The 20962-nt window shown below is 36.1% G+C and overlaps 8 protein-coding genes across 8 annotated transcripts; 4 read left to right on the top strand and 4 right to left on the bottom strand. All coding sequences in view use genetic code 12, as the record gives it.

Moving 5' to 3' along the window:
* Positions 1 to 241: 241 nt before the first annotated feature.
* DASC09_047760 (aldo/keto reductase family protein) lies at positions 242 to 1117 on the top strand (the record flags this gene model as incomplete). The annotated part of the gene is made up of 1 exon (XM_064998375.1): positions 242 to 1117. One exon carries the CDS (start codon positions 242 to 244, stop codon positions 1115 to 1117), a length of 876 nt encoding a protein of 291 aa, XP_064854447.1.
* A 1157-nt stretch (positions 1118 to 2274) lies between these two features.
* Positions 2275 to 4132, top strand: APM3 (Apm3p; the record flags this gene model as incomplete). The annotated part of the gene is made up of 2 exons (XM_064998374.1): positions 2275 to 2333; positions 2464 to 4132. The coding sequence occupies 2 exons, from the start codon at positions 2275 to 2277 to the stop codon at positions 4130 to 4132; spliced, it is 1728 nt and encodes a 575-aa protein (XP_064854446.1).
* A 1159-nt stretch (positions 4133 to 5291) lies between these two features.
* Positions 5292 to 7016, top strand: DIP5 (dicarboxylic amino acid permease; the record flags this gene model as incomplete). Its single annotated transcript, XM_064998373.1, has 1 exon — positions 5292 to 7016. One exon carries the CDS (start codon positions 5292 to 5294, stop codon positions 7014 to 7016), a length of 1725 nt encoding a protein of 574 aa, XP_064854445.1.
* Positions 7017 to 7825: 809 nt separating this feature from the next.
* DASC09_047730 (uncharacterized protein) lies at positions 7826 to 11081 on the bottom strand (the record flags this gene model as incomplete). Its single annotated transcript, XM_064998372.1, has 2 exons — positions 7826 to 8044; positions 11016 to 11081. 2 exons carry the CDS (start codon positions 11079 to 11081, stop codon positions 7826 to 7828), a joined length of 285 nt encoding a protein of 94 aa, XP_064854444.1.
* A 1724-nt stretch (positions 11082 to 12805) lies between these two features.
* Positions 12806 to 13000, bottom strand: DASC09_047720 (uncharacterized protein; the record flags this gene model as incomplete). Its single annotated transcript, XM_064998371.1, has 1 exon — positions 12806 to 13000. The coding sequence occupies one exon, from the start codon at positions 12998 to 13000 to the stop codon at positions 12806 to 12808; it is 195 nt and encodes a 64-aa protein (XP_064854443.1).
* An 882-nt stretch (positions 13001 to 13882) lies between these two features.
* Positions 13883 to 14722, bottom strand: DASC09_047710 (SDR family oxidoreductase; the record flags this gene model as incomplete). The annotated part of the gene is made up of 1 exon (XM_064998370.1): positions 13883 to 14722. The coding sequence occupies one exon, from the start codon at positions 14720 to 14722 to the stop codon at positions 13883 to 13885; it is 840 nt and encodes a 279-aa protein (XP_064854442.1).
* Positions 14723 to 15320: 598 nt separating this feature from the next.
* Positions 15321 to 18602, top strand: DASC09_047700 (ARID/BRIGHT DNA-binding domain-containing protein; the record flags this gene model as incomplete). The annotated part of the gene is made up of 1 exon (XM_064998369.1): positions 15321 to 18602. The coding sequence occupies one exon, from the start codon at positions 15321 to 15323 to the stop codon at positions 18600 to 18602; it is 3282 nt and encodes a 1093-aa protein (XP_064854441.1).
* A 249-nt stretch (positions 18603 to 18851) lies between these two features.
* On the bottom strand, positions 18852 to 20897 carry RPC82 (DNA-directed RNA polymerase III subunit C82; the record flags this gene model as incomplete). Its single annotated transcript, XM_064998368.1, has 1 exon — positions 18852 to 20897. One exon carries the CDS (start codon positions 20895 to 20897, stop codon positions 18852 to 18854), a length of 2046 nt encoding a protein of 681 aa, XP_064854440.1.
* Between the last annotated feature and the right edge of the window lie 65 nt (positions 20898 to 20962).

The raw sequence follows: 20962 nt of genomic DNA, 5'->3' as shown, positions 1-20962 counted from the left end.
TGGTACGAATAAAAAATAAAAGCACTGTACGTGCAATAAATCATCTGTGTACCATTGGTGTGGCCTGTTCTTATTTTTTTTTTTTTTTTTTCTTTTTCTTTTTCTTTTTTCGGTGACCGGTATCCGCCTACCATCGCAAGACCCTAATTTTTTTTTTTTTTATGTTTGTGAATATTCCCACTCTACCACAAGGACTAATGCTTTTACGTTGTATCAATGATCGCTTATTTAGTGTTCTAATATGTCAATGAATACTATTTCTAAAGATTCACATTATAAACTAACCTCAGGAACTCAGATACCTTTGATTGGCTTCGGGGTTTACTTAGTACCACCTCTTCTTACTGCTAACTTGGTATACCAGGCTTTGAAAGCCGGCTATAGATTGATAGATACCGCCCAAATTTACAGAAATGAATCAGAAGTTGGTGAAGGTGTTCTCCGATGGATATCTGAAAACCCCGAGAGTAATAAACGTGAAGATATCTTCATTATAACAAAAATCTGGGACTCTTTCCATGGTTATGAAAGTGCCAAACAATCTATCAAGGCAAGTATCAAAAAGATATGTGTACCAGGCATCGATTATATCGATTTGTTTTTGATCCACTCTCCAAATTCAAATAAGCAGAAAAGGTTGGAGACGTATCAAGCTTTACAGGAATCTAAGGATTCAAATTATGTTCACTCTATCGGAGTTTCAAATTATGGGATCAATCATCTCGAAGAACTTTATAATTGGAAAGATCTCAAATATCCCCCAGTATCTAACCAGATAGAAATACACCCCTGGTTGATGAGATCTCAGCTTGTGGATTACTGCTCTAGAAGACAAATCATTTGTCAAGCTTATTCGCCACTAGCAAAAGGAAGAAAATTTAATGATCTCACCTTGAATTCGATTGCCAAAAAATACGAGAAAAATAATGCACAAATCTTAATTCGCTGGTCAGTGCAAAAGGGTTTTGTCGTATTACCGAAGACTTTGCAAATCGATAGATTAAAGTCAAACTTCAACATCTGGGATTTTGAGCTCTCAAATGAAGATATATTGCTGTTGGAACACGAGGAAAGTTACTTTATCACCGGCTGGGATCCAACCTTGTACAATGGTTGATCGATTTTTTTTTCCAGGTTCATATTTGATGGAATTTCTACAAAGAAGTTTTGGTCAACTACATTTTTTCTGCATATATTAATGATGGGTTTTCGGGAGGCCAATATTCATTGCCATAGTTACCCAGAGCCTTTTAGTAACTAATTGATCCTTCGCGTCACGAACCAGAAACCTCACATGAAAATTTCCAACCCAATTTCTTTTTACACTTGTTCTTGTTCTATCTTACGCATTGCTCAGTTTTTTGCATATTTTTGAAATTGAAAGAATAAATATGGAAATTCAAAACAGTTTTGATTTATTACGTAGTAGACATGGATCGTGCTCAGTGACAATAGGTTGCCGATTTTATTCATTTTAACAGATTTTCCCTCAATTACCTTCAAGTTAATAATAATAATAATAATAATAATAGGAATAAATCCAAGGATACTACTAGAACTCGATTTTTACACTTCCATTTTCGCTACAAACTCTACAAAAAAGAAAAGCGTACGTCGAGAATGTTCATGGTAATTCTAAATTCTAACTCTTTTATTCTGAAATTTTGACTCAACAAAGTTATTTAATTAATAGCGCGTAGAAAATATGTGAAATGCATGAAATTCTGAAAGCTGTGTGGAGCTGATGAGGTTTTGGGCTCTAAAGATAATTCCTTGCCTGATTGAAAGGTTAGCCTTCAATCGTTACTGCTTATTATCGTTTATCATGTGAAACATATTCAAAGCTTGTCCAGAGCCTAGAGCTACCATATAATGAGGGATAATAATAACAGCAATGACTGGGTGGTAGTATAGTTATCTGCTTGTTTATTTTAGTGTTATTGAAATGAAACATTGACTTCCATCTTGATTGAACACCTTGCCATAAATAATATTATTACTGTTTTTTATTTCAGCCACATTCTTCACTCTTTCCGCTTAATTTTGTTTCAAAAAACACTTCCTGTATCAATTATCAACACTACTGACCGAGACTCTTATCGCCAGTCTGCTCCTAACAGTTTTTGACATTAATGCGACCTTCATAACATTATATTATTGTGTGCGCAGCACTTTGTATAATTTTCATAGTGCGGCTAGTAATGTGACTTGGAAACGAAACCCGAAATTTGGAAATCCACAATAACAATTTATGTGAATCAGAAACGAGTGTTCATGTATTGGATCAGAAAAATGAACCCTTTAACAGGAATTTATATCTCAGATGATAAGAAGTAGGTCTACTGTTATGCACTATTATTTTCTTTTCTTTTTTTTTTTTTTCTTTTTTTGCTCTTTTTTTGGCTTTCCCAGATTATGGGGATGACCCAATTGACGATTCTTTGAGAACTAACTGTCTTACAGCAATTTGGTATTTGAGTATTCACTCTCTTCTGCTGCTCCATCGTTCAAAGAAGTGATAGCCAAAATTGCTTCCGCCACAGGTAAATCGAACTCGTCGAATATAGATGACGGTCCAAGTAACCTGCCACCTGTAATGAGGCTATCGCCAAACGAAGTAATTTATCACCAAGCTACAAAATATTTGAGATATTATGCGGTGTGTGAACTAGAACAAATAGCGAAGCAACAACAAAAGAATACAGCAAACAATAGCCATGAAGAAGATATAAATATGATGTATCAGTATGATAGCAATAAAAATATAAAAGAAGATTATGAATCATTCCAAGAAAACGATCAAGAACAAGATAGTAAGGCTGATGAAAGTAGTGAGGCTGAAGAAGACAGTGAAATTGGAAGCGAAGGAAATTTATCCGTTGGTATATCTCTGAGCTCATTCAATCCTTTAATTCCACTAGAGTTCATAAAACAACTTATTGAGGTTATGGTAGATTATTTTGGTGACCCATTAGTGCCGCTAAAGATTGAGGCCAATTACGATATTCTTTGCCTCTTGCTTAGTGAAATGATTGAAGATAATTTTCCCTTCATTACTGATTTAAACCAGCTTAAGGATGTCGTACAGTTTGAGGGAATTCTTAGTAGATTCCTTTCATCCACCAGCAGTAATATTTCCAAATCTTCCTCTAGTTCTAATTTGGGCGGATTTAGTTCGAATACATCCTTATCGTTGGTTCAAGACAGGCCTAGTATTCCATGGAGAAAAAACAATGTGAAATATACTAATAATGAGCTCTTTGTGGACTTTGTGGAACATGTTACTCTTGTGATGTCTCCGTCTCGAGGAAATGGTGAAGATTTTAGAAGTGTCGGAGGGTCATCTGCCTTTTATTCAACTACAGGCAATTACAGAAACCATTCTAGGCCGATAATATCTCGTATTACGGGTGAAATTCTCTTGACCTCTCATTTAAGTGGGATTCCAGATCTCCAAATGATATTAAATTTGAATGGCCATAATTTACACTGTCCAACTTTCCATCCTTGTATTAGAGTTGATAGATGGCAAAATTCCCCTGGGGTAATGCTGTTCATTCCACCTGATGGTAAGTCAAGAATTGCTGAGTATGAAATTGATCTTGGTTCATTGCCTCATGCTAATCGGATTTTGCAGAATATTGGTATTATTCAAGGAAAATACACTACTGATTTGGGATTATTGGGTAATGAGTTTGAAATCACCTTATCCATCAGTAACTTGAAAACTGTGAAAAATATTGAAACTTTGAAGTTAGAAATTAATACCGAATTGCAGAAAGATCGTATTTCGTCAATTAAAATCTTAAGATTGAGCAATGGAGATTTTCAGTTCAATAGAAACGGAAAGAGTGAATGGATATTTGATAAAAATCTCGCAACTGGAATGAATCCTGTTCTACGAGGTGTGATTGTCCCTATTAATAATGTGGATGATGGTGATAACGAAGAATTACCATTGAAGATTTTTCCAAACCATATTTCTTTGTCATATGGTTATAAGGGTGCTCTACCAAGTGGTATTAAGGTTACTTCATTGAAAGTAGTGAGTGCAAAAGGGATGGGAGAAAATGTCAAGCCCTATAAGGGAGTCAAGTATATAGTGAGAAGTGGACAAGTGGTGTTGCGTTAATGGTATTATGAATCAAACAATATACGCCTCTCAGTATCGAATTTGTTGCTGATGTGTAGTTGTTTAATCGGAGTGGGGTTTTACATCATTAGAAAAGAAAGTATCTGTCAGGTAGGCCGCTCATAATATAAATTTCGTCTTGTATGAAATAATATACTAGGATAGATCCATATTAAAAAAAAAAAAAAAAAAGAGAAGAAAAGAAAAGTCATTTTTGAGTCAAAATTTTATTCATATGCTTTTCAATAAGGTTTGTTTTGAGGATTACTCCATTCATTTCTTATTCACTTCCAATACTTATCATGGAAATATACCCAAATCTACCATTCTTATCTCTACCAATCTGACTCTGGTGGAGATCAGATTGCAAGCCAAGAAGAGGTTTGTCTCATACAACCTTGCAAAATACAGGAGAATTAACCTACTATGTAAGAATCTTCTCTAAGGAACTCTGTTGCCTATTTTGTTATGCTCTTTTTGTGTCTGACCATTTTTCGTTTTCTCGTGTGCAACAGCTGAAATTGAAGTGTCAATGTCGTAGTTAGTAGAACCTGAATAGAAATAAAATGCTGTTCTATCACTTATTACAACTACCCCGCCTTCTGAAAAACCTTATCTAACGGATATTCCTTCGTTCTTTTCTTTTTTCCCTCCTGAGCCAAGGATAAAAAGAAGGCAAAATTTTACGCTTGGCACCCCCACGACCCCCGAACACTTCACCAACCAAAGCATAACGCGGTAAAATGAACTAATTGGCCACTGACGTCTAATGCCAAAAATGGTATGGGCAATAAAATATTAACAACTTAGAATCCTCAGTACACTCACATTTTTGGGGAAACTGCATTAAAATCAACGCTCAGCACATCGCACTGCATTATCTTCCCAACATGAAAAAAAAAAAAAATACCAAGAACGATAACGAAGAAAAATTTTCCTATACTGATGTTATTGGCCAAGAATTATAAAAACTTGATGTTTTTTCCTTCAAGCGGCACCATCCTACTAAACCTTCTTCATCATCACCAATATAAATAAAAAAACGTATCCAGATTATTTTTTTCCCTTGATCATCTGTCCATCTCCATCCTTTTCTTTTCTTTTTTTTTTTTTTTTTTTGGCCTGTGTTATTCGTTATCGAATTTTAATAAGGCCCAAAATGGAATCAAATTCTAATAATGCCTCCAACCAAGGATCAGTCGAAAAAATTCCAGCTAAAGACTCAATCCTCCCTGTTCACACCCAAGAATATGATTTAGCTGTCTCCAGGAGTACCCCTATGGCCATGACCGAGGGACATCGATTGAAAAAAGACTTGCAATCAAGACACATTACAATGATTGCTATAGGAGGTGCAGTAGGTACCGGCTTGTTGATTGGTACTGCTTCAAGTATTTCCACTGCCGGTGGTGGAGCAACTTTTGTGGCATACTCTATCGTTGGGATTGTGGTATTTTTCGTTATGGCTGCACTTGGAGAAATGGCTTCTTTCATTCCTTTACCAGATGGTTTCCCTGGTTATTCTTCAAGATATGTGGATCCAGCAATGGGATTTGCAGTTGGCTACTCATATTTGTGCAAGTATCTTATTGTTACACCAAACCAATTGGTCGCCGGCTCCTTAGTGATGCAGTACTGGGTTAGTCCAGAAAAGGTCAACCCTGGTGTTTGGATTGCCATCTTACTCGTGGTCGTTTTGTTAGTGAACTATTTTGGTGTAAAGTTCTTTGGGGAATTTGAATTTTGGTTATCATCCATAAAAGTCGTCACTATCTTGGGTCTAATTATTTTGTTGTTTATTATTATGTTGGGCGGTGGCCCAAGCCATGATAGATTGGGATTCAGATATTGGACTGACCCGGGGGCCTTCAAACCATATAAACATATAGAGCCACCTTCGAAGGGAAAATTTGTTGCGTTTTGGGCTGTTTTTGTGTACGCTGTGTTTGCTTACTTGGGAACAGAATTGGTTGGTGTTACTTTTGGCGAAGCTAGAAACCCAAGACATTCTATCAAAAAGGCCATCAAATTAACCTTTTACCGTATTTTGGTATTTTATTGCGCATCCTGCTTCTTGTTGGCTTGCTGTGTCGCTTATAATGATCCATTGTTATTGTCTGCCAAAGGGACTTCAGCTGCTGCCTCTCCATTCGTTATTGCCATCAAAAATGCCAAAATAAGCGTTTTGCCTCATGTTGTCAATGCATGTATTCTAATTTTCATTTTTTCCGCGTCAAATTCCGACTTATACATTGCTACTAGAACCCTATATGGCTTATCTGCAAATGGAAAAGCTCCAAAGATTTTCTCTCGCACAAACAAAAATGGGGTTCCAGTTTACTCTTTGGCTTTTGCTGGACTTTTCTGTTGCTTGGCATTCATGACATGCTCTTCATCTTCCAAAACTGTGTTTAATTATTTTGTCAATGTGGTCTCTATTTTCGGATTGCTCACTTGGATTTCCATTCTTGTGACATATATTTTCTTCACAAGGGCAGTCAAGGCACAAGGATACGTCAGAACAAGAGATTTTGTATATTATGCCCCACTTCAGCCTTATGGCACTTATTTTTCCCTCTTCATGTGTTGCATGATTGCAATAATCAAGAATTTTACAGTTTTCATTGGAGGATTTGATTATAAAAGTTTTGTCACTGGTTACATTGGAATTCCTGTTTATTTTATTTGCTTTATTGGCTATAAGATTATTAAGAAGTCAAAGTTTATTAAACCTGAAGAGGCTGACTTATTCACCTACAAGGATGTCATTGACGCCGAGGAAAAAGAATGTTTGAGAGAAGAAGAAGAAATGGCCAAGTTAAAAATCAATGGGAAGAAAGACTGGCAATGGTTTTATGATAAATTCATTGGATGGTTGTTTTGAAAAAAACTGTCGCTTTTGTCATCCATTCTTTTGTATTTTTTTTTTTTTACTTCAAACAATCTCTGTCTTCATTCTTATTATTTTTGTTTACCTGTGCTGCCTTTTTGATTATGTATTGTTTCATGGTTTTCAGTTTATATCGATAGTTTTCTTTCACACACTTGGCTTTCAGAGATATCTGAGTCGATTACTTCCCTGTAAATATTTCCATAACATCAGAGACAATAATTTTTCCCATTAAATTTTCAAAAAAGGAAAGAAGAAAAAATAGTAAAAGTAGATGAAAAATAGTAACTGTATCTACTACACAGGCATCTTCAAAGTTGCTTATGTTAGCATTAAATTAATTATCGTAAGCGCCCTCAACTCGTGCAATTCGAGGAATTAAAAGCCCATGAATATATTCCACTACAGCTGGTTGTTTTCTACATATTGTACCAGTAGATACTGTATCAGAAGAACTAATTACACTCATAGTTTGATGTACCATACAACCACTTAATCAAACTCGGATATTTTTTGCGAGAGAGTTTTAATATTTTCACATCTTAGAAGTCAAATATTTATCTCGTGGGAAAACTTCTCATCTATATCCACGATAGTAGATTTTGTAAAATTCTTGCGATAACTACCGCTAAAAACCCCTGGCTTTCGCAGATGCTATGTTACACTCCAATATCATGAGTGTATAAGATGTTTCTTACGCCATCAGCATACTTGTCAGTCATTAAAATTGCTTAAACATTCATATTCATTTTATCTATTGTTTATAATCTGCATTAACTAACCTAATATGGTGTGTATGATATTTAAATACATCTACTCCAGAATTGGACTTCAAGTTTAGTAAAAGTTTCAAATATCTCAATAACTCTATCAAGTTTTTGCTGGCTTTTACAACGCTTTCGAATTAATGCATTGAACTCTATCTCCGCAACCTTGCAAGCTTCACTATAAACTGTCTGCAAATTGCCATCGATCCAACGGATGTATACTTCAGTAGTTAATTCATCAGCTTTATGATACTTCTTGACTGAATTATTGGCATTATGAGCAGCTATGGAATAGCCGTGGAAGCACGGTGTAAGTGCAGTGGAGATGTCTAAAGCATCACCTGTATTGGTTGCAATACAGTGTTTTCATTTCTTATTGGTACCAACCACCGGAAATGTTCATAGCAGTGGCAAAAATTAATTCATACCGACCCCCGGTATTTTCCGTACCACCGCAGCGGGATTTATTCAGACCATCTAAGAAAAATAGTTCATACTATTGCACTTTAATTATTCATACCAACAGAATACAAAATTCATACTAAATGCATGAAATTCTTATGCTTTCATTAATATTGTATCTTTGATATTATTAAACATGTTACAGGGGACCCGCACACCCAATAAAGCCCCTTTGCAATACTCATTTACCATTTCAAAGGCTCATAACCAAATTTTGGAGTGGTTCGTCCTTCCTTAAAATTTTAAATTTTCATCAATTTGTTTTTGAGCTTTGTTATGTCTTTATGTAATTTTTTTTATAGTTTTTACTTTTTTTTTTCGTTTGTTTTCTGTATTTTGTTCTCTAATTTTTTTTTTCTTCATCTTTGGTATTTGTTTTCAAAAGAGCTGCTGTTGTAAACAGAGATCAATATGTCTAGAAGCATGTCTGCAGAATCCCTTGTAACTATCAAGGGAAATATTTTCTGTGGCTTCTTTCACCCTTAGAGTTAATTGCTCCTTCTTGCTCAAGTTTGATCTTTTGACTTTACTCTTACATACTGACCAGAATTCTTCTATAGCATTCAACCCTGGAGAATAAGGAGGTAAAAACACAAGTTCCAACCCACTCAGTGCCACTAGTAACTGAAGATCACGTCGTTTATGAATGGCAGCATTATCAAGGATCAAATATTTCATACCTTTGAGCTCCTCCTTATTTTCTATTTGCTGGATCACTGACTTTACAAAACTGTAGAAGTGATTAGCTGTAGTACCTTTACTCACTTTGTCAATGGTCGTTTCTGAATCAAGTTTTCTCTTCTTATTGGATGTAGCCACTGGAGTTCTGAACTTTAATTCAATACAACCTTTGACAGAAATTGCCCCAATGAACGAAATATTAAGCCCTCTGGTTACGGGAACAGTAAGAACTGCTTTTTCACCCACAGCAGACCATCCATACTCACGCCGCATACTGATATTGAAACCTGCTTCGTCGATGAAAATACAGTTTTGACTAAAGTCGAGCTTGTCTTTATACTTCTCTGCCCACTCGAGTCTCTGTTTCTTCAATTCCTCCAGACTTCTTCTCAAAGCCCATTTAGAAATACGTTTGAGACTTAGCTTACAGACCTTGGTGACAAAGTTATAGATTGTTGTGGCCTTGGCTCTTACATTACAAGGCTGCAAACTGCTTACACATGGAAAAGAGGGAGATCACCCTCTCTTGATTGACCATTTTATTATGGTTCTGCTCCTTCCTTCCCACATTTTATACACTTGGTGAAGGCTTTGTTGAGTCTCTCCAACATAAAATCGAGAGTCACTGTAGCATCCTCCTTTATCAATTTTTGAAGGAATTCTTTATGTTCATCAGTGAGAAGGGGCTTACGACCTCTTTTCTTTGTTGGCTTCGAGATACCATTTAATTCATTAACAAGTATTTTGTTCCAATTTCTTCTCCATGGGTAAGCAGTTTGCAAAGGTATATCTTCTAATTTTGCAGCCTTGTAAGCCGATACACCTTCTTCCATGACCAAGTGCCAAAATCTTTGTTTGACAGCTTGATTATAATACCGGTACGAACCTCTATATCTTCGTTCTTTCATTTCAATTTCCATCTCGGCATTTTCTTCTTCTTCGAAAATAGGATCAATTTCCATGATATCCATGATACCTGGTTTTTCAAAATGCTTATAGTCACTGTAACTAAAGCAAGCTTCAACTGGTGCTATTTCAGACTCCAAAGTCATTTCACTGGGTTCAGCATAGAATCTATTACCTAGGCCATCAACATACCCATCAGTTAGTAGCTTGGCTTTCAAGTCCATACTTAGTTTTGATGGTAAAATCTTATGCTTTTTTTGTAAGTAATCTGGTGATCATATAAAGACCGAATTGAATGTCAAAAGTGGGAATTCATCATCTTAAATGGAGAACAGCTCCTACCATACATTCGTTCCCATTTCTTGAAAACCGTAATCACGTGATATTATTGATATTATTATAGATATCCGGTTTTATAGAAAGTAGCACAGAATTATTGAAAAAATGAGTATAATTTGTTTAAACTGAGTAGCTTAGAGGCTTATAGAGCTAGTCACATAAAAAAAAGAAAGGAATTAATATGAATTTTATATACTGTTGGTATGAATAATTAAAGTGCAATAGTATGAACTATTTTTCTTAGATGGTCTGAATAAATCCCGCTGCGGTGGTACGAAAAATACCGGGGGTCGGTATGAATTATTTTTTGCCACTGGTATGAACATTTCCGGTGGTTGGTACGAATAAAAAATGAAAACACTGTAAGCACAGTATCAGGTATTCACATGGGAGATTGTCAACTAAAGCAATAGCATTACTCGATGAACCTATTACGATACTCACATTTTATGGATGATTGTAGAGAGATAATGTGATGATTGATTGCTATCGCTGCAAATTTTTTGTAATCTTATGATTCTTTATTGAATTCATACTTGCTTGATTATTTATCAAAAGGCTACTATATTAGTACCTACACTACAAGAATACTACGAACGACACCTACAGAAGGAAGCGATCAACCTATCACAGTGAAAGGATTGTGTACAATATGATGTTTTTCCTCTGGCACTATTTTAAGCGACAATATAGGAGAACTATAACATTCTACCGATGGTGACAAGCGAGAGCACCTAGTGTTTTATTGAGCAAGAGCAATCCCAGAGAAAATAAACCCAGGCTGCGATGAACGTCACTTCCAGTTCCCCGATTTGATCATGTAGCAACCACAAATCACTATAGTCCAACCACGCCACGAGATAGTCATGTAATTAGTAACCAAATCAACTTCCAATCCAGCCATTAGGGATAGTCACTCCCATGACCTGGGTAACTCTCAATCTATCAAAGAAATTGATGCATTCTATGTAACACTGTAACTAATTCTCTTTGTGTTAGAATCCACTGGCATTTATATACAGTAAGAGTTTAAACAAGACAGAAAGTTGATGATTTTGTTCACCCTACATTTAATAGAGCTGGTACTTTAGATCATGAGGTCCGATCCAGTGGGGTGAAAAATAGAAATATTCCGATAAAAAAGTGAAAGAATTCAAGTTGTTGCTCCTTGTATCCAGATAACGATGGATAAATAGCAAATAGAAATAAACAAATTTTAAAAAAGTATCTCATGAATAACAAATCTTTAAATTTACACATATGTGTGTGTATATTCTTCAAATGTAGAAAAATAAATGCTTGCTCCAAACAGATCTCATTTTGTTTTGTCACACAAGCATTGTGTTGAGTAGTTACAGCTTATTTTATTCTGCCCAGCATGTAGTCACCCCACCCCTCTCTTGTGATTGCTTGAAAAATCGCAAATTATAGATCCAGGAGAGTTCTCTAATTACTATGGAAGTACACTCGTATTATAAAGACTACACATTATCAAAAACCTCAATTTGATAACCAGTTACTTATTTGTGATACAAGAAACAAAGCGTGTTTTTTAGAGCACCAAAGATCGACGTCATCCAAGACTAATTCATATACTAGATATGGAGAAAAGTTCAAAAAGTTGCTGTTCTCACTCTTGAAAACTGTAATCTGATTTTGAAAAAATTAATTTTCTCACTATCCAAGCCATCATGATCTATGATGAGATATGCTCTGCTGTAATGTAGTTGAATTTTATGCTAATCAACAGAGTGGAAGTCTTATATTACTATTTTTTTGAATAATAGTGGTGATCGACTGAAATAAAATGCAATTAATTGTATGAGTATGTAAATATTGCACGAAGATTTTATAACAAAAATAAAGTGTAATACAAGAGAAGAGGCTTGATCATTTTTCAGAACTTGTAGAAAGTTATAGAAATAATAGTTGAATAGAAACCAATTGAGTATTTAGTAAGTAGCTCTTCAGGTGTGAGATTTGAGTAAGAGGCTTTGTAAAATAAATTTATCATGTAAAATATTGCTTGAAGGTTTATAACTCAAAAATAAAGCAGAGAGAGTACAACGACAATTTTAGACTTTTACTCGGAGATGTTGAGAATATAAAAGCTTAAACCTAATCTATCACACAATTATTAATGAGACACAAATTTAATTCTAGTGCAGAAGATAACATGTCAGTTACTCTTATCAGCAGAGATGTTTCTGTGGGTCCCATTAGATCACAACAATTTACACAAGTAAACATTCGCATACTCTCAAAAAAAACTTCATCCTGCTTTGCCCAGTACTACATTTGCTAACGTAAATAACGGAGGGCAGCCTCTATGTTACTCTAAAGAGTCTCGACTATTATGTTATGCAAGATAGTTATTATTTCTCCAGTAAATGATAATATAATAATAGTTATATAATGGTAGGAATAATTGTAATGGCTATGGGCGAGTCTGGTTAAATGAGATTAGGTGACTTTTATTCATACTATACATATTTACTTGTACTGGACAGAAGTCTTCCATATATAGTTCGACCGGAGACAAAGCCCCCTGGACGCAGCTATATTACTGGGAGAGACTATTATTATTACAAAGCGAACGTTTTTTTCTTTGTGTTTGCTTGAAACATTTCAATGATTTAAATAGTTGATATTCTTGAACAATAAACATGGGAAATTTCTTGAACTGTAAAGTATTGAAGATAGTGGAGTTTCCACTGGCTGATGAGATTTTTTGTAACCAAAAGCGCCAATGGAGATTGATATACTTCTTGTAATGCCACTGTAAACTGCACTTTCACTTTGAGCAAAGCGGTGGGGAGACATGCCTAATTTCCTTTTGAAAAAGAAAAGCTCGAGATGACTCTGATCCTTCTATATTTCAAACTATTACGCATTCAATCACGTGCTACTATTAATATTGTTACAGATATCCGTCTTTGTAGAAAGTAGCACAGAATTATGGAAAAATGAGTATTATTTGATTACACTGAGTAACCAAGAGGCTTATAGAGCCATTCATATGAAAGAAAAAAAAGAATTGATATGAATTTTATTTCCTGTTGGTATGAATAGTTAAAGTTGCATTGGTATGAACTATTTTTCTTAGATGGTCTGAATAAATCCCGCTACGGTGGTACGAAAAATACCGGGGGTCGGTATGAATTAATTTTTGCCACTGGTATGAACATTTCCGGTGGTTGGTACGAATAAAAAATGAAAACACTGTATGATTCAAACGCTACTATTTTTTATTTTTTTTCTCTCTCACCGGTGAGAATATGAAGCGCCGTGAGCTTACATTCAGGAGCAAATTATTTCCAATATGTATTAATACAAAGATGGGATCTTCGTTATTATTTTTTACTCGCCAAATTTTTCGGAGACCTTCTCCAGTATGAAAAGCGGTAGATTATCCACAAAAAATGGGCCTCCATGAGATCTTTATTCAACCAAAATGTTAGACACAACTTGTCAATTAGCTCTACTGAACGTAGCAACAAGTGCGTTTATCGTTGCTTAGTAGTAAAACACTACTGGCACCGTATTGTAACTATACACACAACCATCAATCTTCAATAAGCTATGCATGCTTACAGAGGCTGATCATCATTCGTATAATAAGAATCGACTAGCTTAATATACCACAGTAGCGGTAGGTCCGACAAAAACAATTGTTCCAACTTCTTCAGAAAAATGCATTGTATACTAGATACATGTGTAACCTCCATCGACTAGAATGTCCGTCCCTGTGGTATAAGTACTGGCGTCACTGGCCAAGTACAAGTAAGCCCCCACCAATTCATGGGTGGCGCCTTCCCGGCCCATGGGAGTCAAGGTCCACCACTTCTCCTTCAACGAGTTGTCAGCAAAATTGGTTATGTCTGTGCTGATGTAACCAGGGCTCACGGTATTAACACGTGCGAAACCCGACCATTCGATGGCCAACGATTTCGCCAAATGCTTGACAGCAGCCTTCGAGACATTGTAAACGGTTTGTGACTGCGGAACATTGATAATGTGCCCACTGATCGAAGCAGTTATCACAAATGAGCCAAATCCCTGTTTTTTGAAATATCTGCCGACAACTTTGGCAGCGTAATAAACCCCGTTCAAATTAATGTCGAGCAACTTTTTCCAGCCCTCGGAGGATTCCTGATCAATGACATCATCACCCGGGGAGGTTGCCCCAGCATTAGCAACAAATATATCTATTTTCCCACCAAAGTCTTCCAACTGCTGCTTGATAGTTTTTTCAACCTCCGCTTCGTCTGATATATTACATTTATAAGCCTTGGCCTTGATGCTGTATTTTTGGGCAAGATCATCAGCTTTTTTCAATGCAGTTGGGTTTGAATTGTACCAGATAGCAACATCGGCGCCGGCTTGGGCGAATGCTTCGGCAACAGCAAATCCAATGCCGCTGGAAGAGCCAGTAACCGAGGCAAACTTTCCCTTGAGCGAGAAAAGATCGAGGACATTTTTGCTTTTTGGAGCAGGAGTTGGTCTAGGCAAAGGGCCGAGGTTTCTAGCAACGGTGCGAGCCATGTTTATTGAAAGTAGATGGATGTATTAGGTATTTCGAGTTGGATAGAGAGCAACCAGTTGTAACAGAGGCTATTTTGAAAAAATTGAGGAAGAAAAGAAAGAACAAATGTGCAAGAAATATCCTCGGTAAGCAACGAAAGGAAGCAAAAGAACGTATTTATATATATTATATACCGAGAAAGTCGGTTGCATTGTGGTCATGTGCAGTCTGCCGCACCCGCATCCGCACCCCCCTCCCCCCTCTCCTGCCCCTGACAGCTGGAGCAAAAAAACGCAGCATTAGTTGGCGATCAAGAGGTAAGCTCAAAGTTCCTATGTTCATGTCTTTGGAAACCATGTTTTCAACCCCGTAGCTGTCAATGCATCAATCTTGGGTCGTTGTACAGGCTGATTATGAAATAATAATAATTGGTTGTCAGCATCACCCGGATATGTCAATTGTGAGTATGGGCGGGTAATATTTCTTGAATGAAAAAACACACACACACACACAAAACAAAACAAGCGAAGAAAAAAAAAACGACGCGAAATCGAATTCTAAATAAAGTCTACACAGACGTTTTTTTGCGTTGAGCGATAAACAAAGTGCCCCGACGCTATGAATATCGCTAACAATGTGGATCCCAAAGAAATGGCGCGCTTTCAACAAATGATCCAGCGTATAAAAGAGCTCCAGGAGCAACTACGAGCAAATGATGCCTCAGGCAACAAACAGGCCAATCAGCTAATATATCCAGAATTAACCCAATTGAGTCAACAAGCTCAGCAATTCATTCGCTCTCACCAGCAGAATAATAATGCGAACAATACAGCCAATACTGGTACTACCAATAGTAATCAACAGCAGCCACAGCAACGACAAAATACAGCACCAATGGCTCCCTCTCAAACACCGAATAGTATTTCAGGCCAACAGCACCTACCCCATCAAAATATGAGCAGCAATATTGGTAATAACTCTGCGTCGCTCCCTACCACACCTCTCAGTTGCAATGATAGTGTGTCTTCGGCTCAACCTCTAGAAGCTTCGGCCCAAAATAACCAACAAAATTACCAAATATCAGACGCGCAAAAAAAACAAAATCTCCAGATACAAACCGACCTTTTCGTGAAAACTCTACATGATTTCCTCAAAGCTCAAAACAAACAAGTGAACCCCAATCTGTTTCTCATAGACAATAAACCTATCAATTTGTTCCTAATGTACTTCCTTGTCAATAAGATGGGTGGTTTCCAACTGATCACAAGTAATAATCAATGGGAAATAGTTGCGATGCGCCTCAATTTGAGCTCTCCAAATAATCCAAACCATAGTCGAATTGCTTTGCAATTGTTCAATTTTTACCAGGAATATATCATGCAATTCGATATATATTTGAAAACCCCAGAAGGCCAAAAGCTATTGGAGCTGAACAAAAAGGAAAAAATTATGGAATTGCATCAAAGGAATCAACCTCAACTGCAAAATCAACCATCTAAACCAGAACCAGATCAGCCCCAACAAAACCAGCTCCAAGCCCAATCGGAACCGCGACAACAACAACCGCAGCCTCTGCAAGTATATCCTTTTCCTCAAAACATCCAAGCCTCTCCTAATGGATTTCAGTCCATGCCCCCTCCTTCTTCTGTTCAGACATTGTCTAATCCAAACACTCCACAAATTCCTCCAAATTATAACCTCAGACCCCCATCTAGTGCTTCTAATACAAATCCAAGTTCGCCATCGGCAAGCACCGCAAATATGACTGTGGATTCAATGACAGAATATTCTAAAGAGGATCCTGTGTTTATCAGAAAATATGATCCTATGGTGAGATCGACGAGTATGCATCATGCAGGATTATCAGTAAAAAAACTTCTAGCAATCGGAGATCAGTTTGAACCTTTGAAGCCAAATTACTTGTTTCCTCCGGAAACAGGGAACCTTGATATACATGCACTCACGATGTCTCTTCAAAGCTATTCTTTAAGCGAAGTCAACAACGTTTTGAATATGTTACTTGTTATGACCTCTGATCCTAGAATAGACATTACCATCAGTGAATGCCAAGAGCTTTTAGATCGATTAAGCGAGCTTGGGCTTTCCATTCTTGATGAACTTGTGTTCGATCAGTTGAACAAGGATAATGTTAAATATGATGAATCGATTTATGAAGAACGATCAAAAAAAAGAAAATCTTGGAATTCAGATTCAGGTATTAATCACAGGAAGAAAAGAATTTTTAAACAAGAGAGTTTTATTATTGATGAGGTTTACAAAATATCTCCTTATGACAAATATTATTTTTCATCTATTGATGATGAGTTTGTATCATATGTTTCAAAGCATAAAGATGAAAAAGAAGTTGTGATTACCGTTGACAGTTTCACTGGTGCTGAAGTGCCAAGTGAAAATCTGCTGAATAGTGAGACAGTTTTTGAAGATCATACTGAAGGTAAATTGGCCGGTGAAATCCATGCTTTCTTGAATCCCAACACTTTTAAAAGATATGCTCGAAAGAGAGACATTTATAGACATGATAGATTGGAAAAATTCAAAGATCACTCATTCGAATCCCATATTACAAAATTTAAGCTCCCTCCTTATATGGACCTTCTTATGTTATGCAACGAGGAAATGGACGAAACTTTTAGCGAAGTTAATATCCGAGCATCCGAAAAGTACCAAATTATGTTGGTTGATCAAATTACTACAATTTCTATGATTGCCAGAAACTTTAGTTTTATTGAGTCTAATAAATCATTTCTTAAAGACAATCGCTTGTTCAAGAGATTTGTTTTCAGCTTATTGTTTGCGTGCTTTGCCTTTGATGAATTTTTCGTCTACTCTAGAAGAAAATTGGCTATTACCAAAGACTGCTTGATAACCCTTATGAATATTGGCCACCTGTTACGTCTTGATGATTTCACCGATGCTTTGCTTATTGTGGCATTGACTTTACAATTTGGAGGTAGTACTAGTAAAGATCCAAGTGAAATTAATAAGAATCTTTTGCCTGAATATATTCCACTGTTCGAAAAATATCAATGCTATGCCGTCGATATGTTCACCAAAGTCTTGGCCAATAGTCGCGAGAACAGACTTTTAATCAAGTGTGTGCTAACTGGTAATTATCAGCGCGATGTGGTACAATTCAAACCACTCCCTAGTAAAAATAAAAGAATTGAAGAGGATACTGAGGTAGACGAAGACTTTGATAGTATTGACAATGATGCTTTTTTCAATAATTTGGGGCTACCGATCGGCGACGAATCAATAACTGATAATTTAGCCTATAAATTGAGTGAATTTTACATTAAAGATATGTTTAAGGAGGCTACAAAACCTGAATCATGTATTTTGGTTACTAAGATGTTTGGCTACATGATGGGTGTCCTACCTTCTAGCACTTATGATACTTTGGCGATTGAAGAAAAAACCCCTATAATTATCCAAAGTTTACTCTCTGCAAACTTGTTGGTCAAAATGATTCCAGTGCATAGCGGGGTGAGCAAAAATGTGTCATTGGAGTGGATTACCAGTCATGAGTTGGTTGGTGGCAACTTAATTCGTCTTGGGCTTATGATGACACCAATTCGTGCTGAAAAAGGGAAAGAATTTCTTCCATTGATTGCTTCTAGGTCACTCATGACTGTCAATTTACTCCTTGAAAAAGTTTTCCAATTTATTGATATGAGCGTGTCACTTGGAAAATCTGATGAGGAAGACTGTATTCAATTGGCGAAGTTGCCTCGGATTGTTCCCACGCATGACGCAATCCTTGGGACTATTCTTTCAGGAAATATTGATTCTAGCATTCTCAAGGAGGTTTTAAAATTGGCAAGTCATTCAAAGAAGTTGAATGATTCCCTATTGAAATTTCAGGACAATAAAGGTTGATATACTGTTAGTTTTTTTTTTTTTTTTATTTTTTTTTTTTTTTCAAAACTTCATTCCCATAGTTTCGGTGCATAGAATGCTTTTTTTTTCTCGTGCTATTGATCTTTATGTGTTCTTTGCGAATATATTCTCTACTGCAGATAAGCTACATGTAAATATACCAATAGTTAGTCCATTATTGTTATTATAACAGCCTTGTTAATTTTCATTCCAAATATGTACGGGGTCCATCCTCACTTGTAGTGTCTATCAAAAAATCGCAAAAACTTCCCAAATACTCCTTGCTCTATGAATTCTGGATACACAATTCAATTCATTTTCGTTCAACCACTTCAATTGATTCAATTCACTTGTTAATAACATATCCTCCTCTTTCCCTTTAATATCTTCTCTATTGGCCTTGCCTAATAGCAATTTATTTTTTTCCTTGGTTTCATTAATATGATTGAAAATCAAAGAAATTTCATGAAGTAAATTGTTTTCAAGTAAGCGAGTATTGAATTTCTTGTTAAATCTATAAGCAAATGCTGAGCGATTTGCCTGACGATCGACGGTCTTTGGAATTTCTTGGACTTCAATCGCTTGAAGTTTAAATAACCTATTAATACAAACACGCAAATCATCGTCTTTAAGAAGCGTGTGATTGATAAGAGCCTTTTCATCTATCAATTTGGACTTGATAATACAATTCAAAACCTTGAATTCATTACGTCCAAGAACGGATTTGACGAGATACATGAAGTTCATTTCCTTTGTTTTAGACATCAATTCAGAAAATGGGACATAATAAGCACCATTCGGATTCCTTCTGAGGAATGGAATACTAGAATTGGCCATTAGCTCCAAATGTTGATATAATGCGCCAACTGAATGTTTTTCATCCATATCTTCGGTATTTTCATCACCCTCTTCATCGCTATCATTATGATTACCATTTAACACTTGCATCGCCAAAATTTCATTTTCTTGTTTAATTTTCTTGGTAGCTGGCCCCATATTTTGATTATCTCTATTTTTCCGCTTGTTAGAATGGACACTTTTAAATTTGATACTATTACTTAAATCAATATCTTCTCTTTTTTTAAGCAAAGCAGCAATATCTTGTAATGTGAAGCAAACTGAATTTTCGGCGTCCAAAACGAGTTTTGCATATGATAAATACTGCGGTAAACTTTTGGCAGGAATGTCTGAAGAAGCGATAATAGTAGAGTCTCCTTGGCTCTCCATCTTACTATTAAGATTGAGATAAACATCGGCAAAATCTAGAGCAAATTTAGAGCAATCTTGACTATTTTTCTCAATCTTTTGCATCACAAGACCAAAGACTTTCGAAGACACCGGGCCCAATCTTTGATTAACAATCTTGACGAGACAAACACTTCTCATATGTTTAAAAAATCTTGCAAGAGAAAATTTGAAGGCAAGATCTTGTTTAATTTTGCTTGAGCCGAACGAATCTGAACCAAACATTGTGTTGGCACCCTTGTTAAAGAAACTGTTATCAGATTCATAGATATCCTTTTTCGAGAATTCAAAAAGTTTATTGAAATCAATCTCTGTACTATACTTCACCTCCTTCTTTCTTTTGATCTCACTAATACTGGTGGCTTTTGGATATTTGGCATAATTCTTCTGGTACAATTCTCTGTAAATATCATATTTATTTTGAAATTCAATATCTGATTTAATAGGCACTATCCACCCGTCTTGAATAAGGATGTTGAATTTTTTCTCAATATCAGATTTTTCGTCAAGGTCTTCATCATTATCATCTTCGTCTCGGTTTTCCAGACCGTTCTCATCCTTTTCTTTGTTTTGATTTTCTTTGTTTTGATTCTCATTTTTATGTGACTCCAAATTGCTCAAATAGTCAGAGAGAGTCAAATTTCCGTAGTTCAAAAAGTTTTGAATGATCTCTGCCATTAGATCATCACTATATTTTTTCTTAATGGATGCAATTATTTCTCCTGAATATAAAAATATTAACAAACCCTCTTCGTTGACATAATAATTCACGGTAGGTTTCTTAGAGCCTGACGGGGCAAAATATTTAACACATTTCAACTGTATCAATTTAACAAGAATCCCCTGAACTTTTCTTTTTCCTATTTTGGTCTTTGCAGACAATTCTCTTAATGTCAATCTTCCATTTGAGTATAATTTGGAGATGATTATTGAAGGCCCAAGACCAAGCAAGTCCTTAAGAAGAGTTGTAAAAAGATAAGACTTGGCCGATTGGATTCTAGAAGCCTTTTCAGAAACAGACTCTATTGATCCATTGTCTACCAGACTCATTATCCTCAGATCTTTTGGAGATATGGAACGCCAAATAAAGTGAAAAACATGGACATATAAATAAA

This window comes from Saccharomycopsis crataegensis, assembly GCF_037102585.1.
Source record: "Saccharomycopsis crataegensis DNA, jcf7180000000084, whole genome shotgun sequence".
Taxonomy (NCBI): domain Eukaryota; kingdom Fungi; phylum Ascomycota; class Saccharomycetes; order Ascoideales; family Saccharomycopsidaceae; genus Saccharomycopsis; species Saccharomycopsis crataegensis.
This window is presented reverse-complemented; position numbering and strand designations above follow the sequence as displayed.